Genomic DNA, 9680 nt, shown 5'->3' with positions numbered 1-9680 from the left:
ACTGGCCCCAATGGGTACGACTGGGAGCCAATGACTATGTCCATGGTCAAATCCAAGGCATCTGTCATGACAACCTCCTGGCCAGCCCACAAGATAAGTAGTCTTTAAAGAGCGCAGACAAAAACAAGTCGGCCAACTTCAATGGGATGCCTATTTAAACTAAGGAGAGCTAAAAGCAATGCATCATGGGAAATTATGCAAAATTGGAAAGGGGCGGTGCATGTCTATGCGTAATTTTTAACTTTTTCTCATTAGGCGTATTTTTTCTTTTACCAGTTTGGTGAGGGGGGGGGGGACACGATGGAATTATTATTAGTTTTGTTTTTTTCTAAAAATATTTAAAAATAGATTCTACAAAATGTTCCAGTTAGGGCGGGTTCACGCCTGCGCCCGGTCTCCACTTTGTGGGTTTCCATCATCTGCCCGAGAAACTGGACAGGAGATGGAAACCCGGCGGTCAGTGTCCTCCCGTCAGCGTCTTGTGAGCGTCTCCTGCATGTCCGACTTTGTGTCCGGTTAAAAAAAAACAGTTTCGCGGCGGGCAGGCACAAAACGCTCACAGGCGGTCACTTTGCAGAGCCATCCAGGTGACTGCTGGGTTTCCGTCTCCTGTCCAGTTTCTCAGGCAAAACCTGCAAAGCGGAGACCGGGCACTGCTGTGAATCTGCCCTTACTGCCCATTGCCTGCATCCCCCCATTGGTGCAAACCAGTGCAAGAACAACCCCAACCCTGTGGGCCAAAAGTCACCAAAAAGTCAGGGAACATCTACCTCCAGCATTTACATGGGCTCTCACCCAAATGTTTATTACTGGGAACCAACAACCATGCCCATGGTCAAAGCCAAGGGATATTCTGCAACATCCTCCTAGCCAACCCACAAGGCAAGTAGTCATCCCACAAGCCAGTGCACGGCCACTTTGACCTCATGAGAGCAAACCACTCTCTACATTAGCGCTGGGGCGTCCTCACAGTGACAACCTCAGAGCAACATTCATTTAACTTAAGGAGAAACTCAGGCAGTGCACTGTGGGAATGTATGCAAATGAGAACAGCTAACACTATATGACAGAGGAGGGGCGGTGCTCCATGAGGCCGGGGCCACTGACCTACTATAACACACCCCTCTTTTGCTTATTGTGCTAGACCCATGGTAGGGAACCTTCGGCTCTCCAGCTGCTGTGAAACTACAACTCCCAACATGCTCCATTCACTTCCATGGGAGTTCCAAGAACATCAGAGCAAGTATGCATGCTGGGAGTTGTAGTTTTGCAACAGCTGGAGAGCCGAGGATTCCCTACCCCTGTGCTAGACAGTACAAGAGCTTCTTCTTAAAGGGCCACGTCACTTTTCCACAAAGTTCAGTCTGGAATCCTCTTAATCATGTTCTGGACTGACCAGCTCAGGAGGACCATGGTGGCCCTCAACACTGAACAAAGCGTTAGACAAGTGATGGGGAGGGGATAGGAGAGGGGAAATTTCAAGCCCCAAAGTTTTATTAAGGGACAACACACCGGATACTCCCGCAGGTCAGGATTTATATACACAGTAGGTTTGAGGCCTCCATTTTTAGTGACTTTTTTGTTGCTGAATTTCATTCGCCAAATCTTCCATTGAAGGTCAGTATTTCGTGCACTTCAAGTCCAGTGAGGTCTCTGATGGGGTGTTCTCTTCCCCCAGGATTGCTGAGCGGTATCTGTGGTGGGTGCACTGTCGGCCGGGTGAGATTTTGGTAACTGCTTTAAGATAATGGCTGGGTGGTAAGGAGCGCACACCGGAGAGGACTCTCCTATCCCCCTGCAGTCACTGGAACGGACCTTGATCCAGCCATCTGCCATTGACAGGGCACCAGTGGGACTCCGCTCTAGTGTTCCCAGCTGTCTGGGTGCAAATCTACTATAAGTTTAGTACAGTTGGGTGCAGTGGCGTAACTGGGAATAGGAGCCAACAACTATGCCCATGGTCAAAGCTGAAGGGTACACCATGACACCCTTCTTGCCAGCCCACAAGACAAGCAGTCTTCCCACAAACCAGTGCCAGGCTGCTCTAACCTCATGAGAGCAAAACACTCTCTACATTAATGTTGTGGCTTCCTCATGGGGACAACCTCAGTGCAATATTCATTTAACTTAAGGAGAGACTCAGGCAGTGCATTGTGGGAATGTATGCAAATGAGAACACGGTGAACTTTTGACCTGTTCATGATTCTGCAGCTAGAAGGATTGCAACTGATATAAGCCGACCGATAAGCCGTTACATGCTAAACTTTCCTCACCCCAGATTGGTGGTTATTGGGAATATCCCCTATAAATGCCGATCCTGGCTTCCGGCCCCGATGATTGTGTGGTCAGGCTGAAGACGACAATGAGCTTTAAATTAAGAAACAAATCTGCTGTGTATGTCAAAAATTTCCCACCGTCAAATGTAAAACAACAACATTTTTTGCATATTTGTTGTGTAGAAATTTCTTGTAAAAGGAAATCTGCTTTAGATTAGATTGAAAAATCGCCCGCGGTCAGCAACTTCAGACGTCTCCAGGAAACAGATTTTTTATTTCCCCCAGACTTAAATATTTGTATAGATTTGGCTTCACCCCATAGGATTTCTTATGATTATGCTGTAGTTTTTATTATCTTGCATGGAGTCCTATAAGCAGTGTGCGAGGTTGGATGGAATTTGGGCTCGGAACCTTTGACAAAGATTGAAACATATTGTTACATGGGAAATCCACCTGTGATGTGCCAAGAACATTATCCACATCTTCTAAGCTTGGGTGTAACGTGTAAGGCCTGGTTCACATCTGTGCATGGGTTTCCATTGGGGGGAGTGCGCTTGGGACCCCCCACCCAGTGTCAATAACGATGATGATGATCAATGGAGTGTGGATGATGGAGATGGGCTAACCAAGGAGCCAGTAAAGAAGTGGCCGCAGGACAAATATTGTCGTATTACTGGAGATGAGTAGTATTTGATCGAATAGCTCGCCGCCATAGGAATGTGTGTAAGCGGCCGAACACTAAGGGGTTTAGCCGCTTACACGCATTCCTATGGCGGTGAGGTATTAGATCGAAAACTACTCGCTCATTTGTACATATTACATGTCATGTATCCAAGTCATTTATGTTAGGACCTGAGGACTCCAGCGATGACACCCGATGGGACACCCAAACGTCAGAAAAATAAATCGGCAACATCAATAATAAATCGGATCATTTAATAAACACTTGTGAACAAATTGATATAAACAATGTATTTCCAATACAGAAGACTACAAAAATACTATAGGAGACAAATGCATGGAGGAGAAGGACACAGTGCAAGCTTGGGACATAGATATATATACAGACCATGCAGGACAAACATTACTATAGGAAAGTTGGGTATAAACAGGTATATATACTGTATGTACAGAAGAGCAATATCCAATATAACAATGCATCATATGGTTTGGAAAAGTGCATAGGTCATAGTTCATTTCAACACTCGTGGATGTACAGGAACAGTCAGAGCTGTGCAGATTGGGATGGATTCGAAACCTTGATTTGTGAAGGAGTCCAGGGGGCGGTCCTACTAAGTGATTGTTTATGCGCACTCAGTAGGACCGCCCACTGGACACCTAAGCAGTGATCTAAAAGAGTAAATGACAAGCTATACCGCACCTTTACGAACACAACTATGTATCAGTCTGTATAGTCTAGTAACTCGCGCCCTGCAGACTGCGCAGCATCGTCAGTGTTACAGGCCACGTTAAAGAAGATTTACTATAAGACACTTTATATTCACAGTCCCTGGTTTTTAAAAGTGAACTTCCCCTTTAAGAAGGGACAAAGGATGAGGTTTTAGCACCCAGTATCACATGATAAGGTCTAGAATACGTAATGCGTATAGAAAATGCTAAAGCAGCGGTTACATTTTGCAAATTTCGTAACTCCAAAGCGATTCCTACGAGGACTCTGTGTAGCCAACCACTATTGGTTCAGTGCATCGAGCTCAGAATTCAACCAATGGTACGAGAGAGTATCATAAATGTAATCAGAACAGTTTTCTTTATTTTTGTCCGTTTTTGGACATTTTTCTCTTTGACCAAGTTAAAAAAACTTTCAATTTGTAACAACTTTTATTTACTTGTAACAATCCAGAGATTAAAACCAGGAACTTGAACCATCATATAAAAAATACTACAAATATAAATCGGATCCTATCGGTTAAAAAGAGTCAAATATCAGAGTCAAACTAACACATCAGGACGCTCATAGCACCGGCCTTGTATGTTCGCTCTAATCTGACAACTGAATTCAGACTGGTTGTGTCATTGGCTGGGTTGCAAAATTTCTGTCGAAAGTGATGCAGGAAGAACCGCGATGTGTTGCTGCCGCCGTGGTTGTTCCCGCACCGATTTTTTTTGCTGGGGGAGGCCACGTGGGGACTGAGCCCTAAAGACAAAATAATAATGATTTTTCTAATTGGATCAGATTTGGTGAACGAGAACAGAAACATAAGCGTCATTCTGTAATCTGTGGGGAATGGATCGGCCCAATGGGTTTTGCACGTTGTTCCATATTACAAAAATAAACATCAATTTACAAATTTATTTCCTTATTTCGCCAAACTGATATCGCCTAGTAATGTGAAATGCCTAAACATTGGTTCCTGTCTCCACGTCAAATGGACACATCAGAAGACGACGTTATTGGGTATCCTTAAGTTTACTCCTTCAAGGATCTCTATAGGACTCAATGGGCCACCGTTTACTCCATTCTCCACTTGATCATGTTTATCACCTTGGGCCCCTCCAAGGACAGAAGGCCTTGGAAAGTCCTTGATAGACTTTGGCTACCACAATGTGCGGCTTCCAGAAAAGTAGCAAGGACTTCTTCAGGTCTCAATGGACTGTAAAGAGATTCTCCATAGATAAGGCAGCGGACCACTGACCACAAACCCCATTGTAAGATGTGTTAGTCTGTGAGCAGCTCCTTCCCCCTAGGATCTGTACAGGCCATGACGATATACAGCGATGAGTGACCCTCTGGACCTTATAGCGCACCCCCCCATACATGTATAACACAAAGCAAAACTTCAGAACTCTGCACGTTCGCTTTCCGTCACAAGTTTTAGAAAATATTACATTGAAAGCAGAGAAGAATCATCGCACATTATACAACAAACCATCCGCCATTTCCCGAGAATGAAGATAGATTTTCCACCGAGCCCTTTGGATAAGTAAGTGTCCATTAAGACGTTTAGAACATAAGAAATACTGGTTTCCTTAAGTCAAGGCAGAGGCCATGAATACAGACAGATGACGTGTGATCAATGGCTGACGCAGGAGTTACGACATGAGCCGGACGCGTTACTGCTGCACAATCTGAGGCCGCTCACTCCAGGCTTTCGCCTTCTTCTTGGCAAGTGAAAACCATGGTGGTTCGGCGGGGTTTTCTGGTTGTGCAGAGGGGGCGCTCTTCTCCGGATCCGCTCTTGCTTCCTTTGGTGACGCTATAAGCAAAGAAGAGTTCAATCTTCAATCATAATAAAAAAAATATATATATCCAAGTTAGGGTGCAATACCAGACACAGCCACACACCTAGCGGGGGCACTGTCTAAAGTACTGCTATGAAAGTGTTGTTGCTTTCCCTCTCTCTCCTGCCAGAAAAGATATCAGTCAGTCTTATAGGGTGTTCGCTTAATGGTTGGCGCTTCTTTTGGGGGTGCAGATCCGTCCTCCAAGTAGAAAGGACTGAATTTTTTTTTTGACACTTGCGATAACCAATGAGTATTTTATTTATTTCTGATATTTCCCCAATGTGGGACTATTAAAGGATTATCTTATCTTATTTCTCATAACTACGACTAGTAAAGAGGCCAGCAATAGAAAAAAATAAAAAAATGGCTGAATTTGGAGAAAACTATGTCAGGACCTTATAGAAAAAGCTTTGCCGAAAATGTTCTGGCGCCGGGTTCTTAGCGTTACGTTAATCATACAATAGGTTAATACTATTGGCTCTAGAATATGGCAGATCTAATACACTACCTGGACTGTCGGCCGCCGCTTGCCTCGTCTTCTCTTCTTTTACGTCTTGTAAACTGATGGCGGTATTTTTTTTCTGGGCGTCATCGGTTCCCTGTAATGGAGACAAGGTGGCGATAACACATGGCTTCATAAATAGGACATATGATTCATGGTCGAGTAGTGATGAGGTCACCACGTCTTAGATCACTGTGCGACCGTATTACTACAGGCCAGAATGTAATACATGATACATTTGTTGCAACATTTTGACACAATTGGGCAAATTTTAACCATCCCACTGTCCCCCAAAGCCGCCTCCCTTTCTTACCAAGTCACATGACAATAGAAGCACAAAGAGGTCCTTCATTTTGGCACATGTTACAAAAAAGGGGTTGAGACAATAGACCATAGTAAACCCGACCCAACAATAGTATTCAATACCTCCACTTTTTCGCTTTCCGTTGTGTTACTCGGCTCTCGGGAAAGCAGATGCTCCTGAAACCCTTTTCGTTTTAATTTTGCCATCGTAATCCAGGCAGGTTCTGGAAATATAAATTTTTTTTAAAAAAATCAAGACATTTTTGTTTGGGTGTATAGAATACAGATCAGGGAGAGGGAAACAGAATGGATTGCCGAGATCACCAGGAAAAAATCGTGTGATACTTGATACTTGTGTCAAAAAAGTGAAAGTATTGTGGGTCCATTGTTTGGTTTCTCCAATTGGGTCACCTGTATTGGAGGATGGACATGACAACGTTCCAGATATTTTTTAGATCTACTGTGTGTTTAGTATGTGGACCATGGATAAGATGTGGGTACAAGTCTTGCATGGAAATACGCTGTCTCCAGTTCTTCGAGGTCAGCAGGTGTTACTTCTTGTCTTTGCTGTCTGAACAGATTCCGTGCCGTAGAGTTTGGCTGTACATGAAGGATTGAGGCCGACTCCAGATCCCTGCACTTCCAAGTCCTGACCCCTATAACCTCAATCTTATTACCCTACCTTACACCTGGAAGTAATGGCCTCTGTGGAGTATCTTGCCGGTGTTGTGCTGTGTCAAAGGCCTGAAGAAGGAGTCTCTGGTTTTTCTGGTTCACCAATAATGATAACTTACCATTTTACAAAAGTAAACCAATCCCCCCCATTCCCCAATAACAATGTCTGATACAAGTTATATCATGGTTCAATAAAACCAATGAACAGTACCTGATCTTTCTTGTGACATCTGATCTTCCGCTCTTGGTTTAGCTTGACTTCTAACTTCTAGAGTGGATTTTTCTTCAGCCGTCGAAGAGTCTTTTGCCATTTTTGTAGCGTCCGAGTTACCCTGCGTCCTTTTAGGAGTTTGCTGGTTTTTCCCTGGAAGCAAGGACGAGGAATCCACAGGAGATCCACCTTGTCTGGAAACTTCTTCTTGATGGTCTTCGTTATATTTTATAGAAGATGAAGTCCTCCTTAGCCTGACACCAAAATGACCACAAGGTTCCTCCTTGTCTTTTTGAACAACGTTCTCCTTCTTACTACTTTGGACCACAGACTCCTCTGCGCCATCCAAAGATTCAGACCTGACAACAGTCTTAATAAAGTGGCCGTCTTTGACACTGGATCCACTACAAAGTGCTCGTTGCCACGCTGGTGCCACAGTAAATCTTACTGGTTTGTTAGACCCTCTATGGTTACTGTCAGAATTTGGCCCTGCCGCTTTAATGTCTTTGACAAGTTCTATGGATGTTCCACTGTTTGCAGACTCATGGGTACTGGTGGTGAGGTTTGTGGTGGTGGTGAGGTTTATGGTGGTGGTGACGTTTGTGGTGGTGGTGACGTTTGTGTAGCCAGAGTCACTCACATTGGTTATTCCAGCCGGCGCGTTGCCATCACTTACATTATTACTATCAGACGGTTCATTACTATCAGTAACACAATCATCGCAGGTTTCGGTCTTCTGTTCAGAGGGCTCGGGCTCATTTTTGTCCTCCTCATTTGTAGCCGGTTGATCGGACACTTCTAGGACTTCCGAGTTTATTACATCTACTATATCTAGATGTTCTCCATTATTACTTTCAGGAACTTCATCATCCTTTATCACGATACCGACCGGCTCTATAGACGACGTGTATTTTTGTAAGGTCTCACTTGTAACAAAGTTGCTTTCGATCACATTTAATACATCGTGTTGTATCTTGGGCGATTCATTGCCATGGACATTGTATTCTTCATCTGGAACGTCAGTCGGTACAGTTGCTTCTGCTTCTTCCAGGTTTGGCTCATAGACCAGGTCTTGGCTGGAGTTTAATAAAGGATTTTCTATTTCATCAGTGTTACTTTCCGCAGATTCATCAATATCCATTTCAGAAGATTTAACCGTAACAGAAATATTATTTACATATCCGGGCAGAAAATCAGAGGATTGTGATGAAGTCGTTATATCTTTAGTCTCCGAGTCCTCCACCGATGGCTCCACCTCATCTCCTCCAGATTCCCGACTTCCATGGAAATCCACATCCGTTTCACTACATACGGCTTCATTCTGGTTCTCGAGCAAAGTTACTTCCAAAAGCAGCGGCGTATCCAACACCTCCATTTGTGGTTCACAGACGGACACAATCGGATCTTCCTTTGGTTTCTGCAGGGCACCTAGAACAATAACATTTTGATTACGTTAGCCATGTTTTCTAAGAATGTTCAAAGGGGAATCGTGTAATACTAAGCAATTATGGCGGCCACAGAACAATAACAGAAAAGCCTCAAGGGACAAAGACCGAATCCCCACAAACACAACTGGTTAACAAAACGAGATGGAAGCCACTTTGATAACTTTAGTGACCCGACCATCTCACCGCACTACACTAACCTCACAGGAAGCCTTTCTTGGGCTTGTGAGCCATGACTAGCGTGCGGGGGTAGAAGCCGGTCATCCTAATCTTAGACATAAGTAGGGAGAGATCTGTCAATCAAGTCAAGCCCAATGGGAAGAAGCTGGAGGGGAGTTGACCAGCAGACCCTTCTCCCCGTACCTGACTGCACTTTATATAGTCTTTGTAATATGGGAGCCTGTTGGCATGACGTACAGCCCACGGTTGGGTCGGCATGAAAATGCAGACGAGTTCCTTCCAAATCAACCAGGCAACCGGCACCTGCACTTTGCACCAATTGGTTTCCGTTTCTATAATCTCCAGATTCTAGTGCTCAGGGTAAGAGCTGCCATTCCTAAGGGATTAGCCAAATACCTTCTGCGTTTTTGACTTGCTCCTTCGCTACTTCATGCTCCACCGAGTTGAGGATCTTGACTTGTATCTGCTCCTCCACCTAAAAAGATATATTAAAATAAGCCGTAGCATTATATACAGGTATACGTGTAGAAGACCGGGCATCTGGCCATTTACCGTGTTCTCTTGTGCGGTTTTCACTTCTACAGTCTTGTTCGTTGTCTCAGTGCCCTGAAAAAAAGATCAAGTTATAGATTGTTAGGATTGACCCGACAGGATTGAATGTTCTTAGTAGCTTCAGAATTTCTGGAAATTACATCAAAAGAGCTCCAACACCAACACTCTTCCAATAGGCACTTATTCCACCTACTGTTCATTTCAGCACCAAATATTCTAATTAGGTTCTCTACTGTCAGGTGGGCTGTCCTGGGTGGGAGCAGATAGCCTGGGACCACCCACCTGACTAATTA

The 9680-nt window shown here is 44.3% G+C and overlaps 1 protein-coding gene across 3 annotated transcripts in view; it reads right to left on the bottom strand.

Annotated features, from left to right (window-relative positions):
• Window positions 1–3193: 3193 nt before the first annotated feature.
• Window positions 3194–9680, bottom strand: part of KIAA1210 (KIAA1210 ortholog) — a 44636-nt gene continuing 38149 nt past the window's right edge. For all 3 annotated transcript variants that reach the window (XM_075259426.1, XM_075259425.1, XM_075259428.1), the window contains exons 8-13: window positions 9388–9441; window positions 9232–9310; window positions 7211–8638; window positions 6448–6548; window positions 6028–6118; window positions 3194–5491 (exon numbers count right to left, since the gene is read on the bottom strand). In XM_075259426.1, the coding sequence (XP_075115527.1) occupies window positions 5349–5491; window positions 6028–6118; window positions 6448–6548; window positions 7211–8638; window positions 9232–9310; window positions 9388–9441 (1896 nt within the window). In that variant the 3' untranslated portion in view covers window positions 3194–5348. The remainder of the gene's footprint in view (window positions 5492–6027; window positions 6119–6447; window positions 6549–7210; window positions 8639–9231; window positions 9311–9387; window positions 9442–9680) is intronic.

The sequence above is a fragment of the Leptodactylus fuscus genome, chromosome 11 (assembly GCF_031893055.1).
Source record: "Leptodactylus fuscus isolate aLepFus1 chromosome 11, aLepFus1.hap2, whole genome shotgun sequence".
Classification (NCBI taxonomy): domain Eukaryota; kingdom Metazoa; phylum Chordata; class Amphibia; order Anura; family Leptodactylidae; genus Leptodactylus; species Leptodactylus fuscus.
This window is presented reverse-complemented; position numbering and strand designations above follow the sequence as displayed.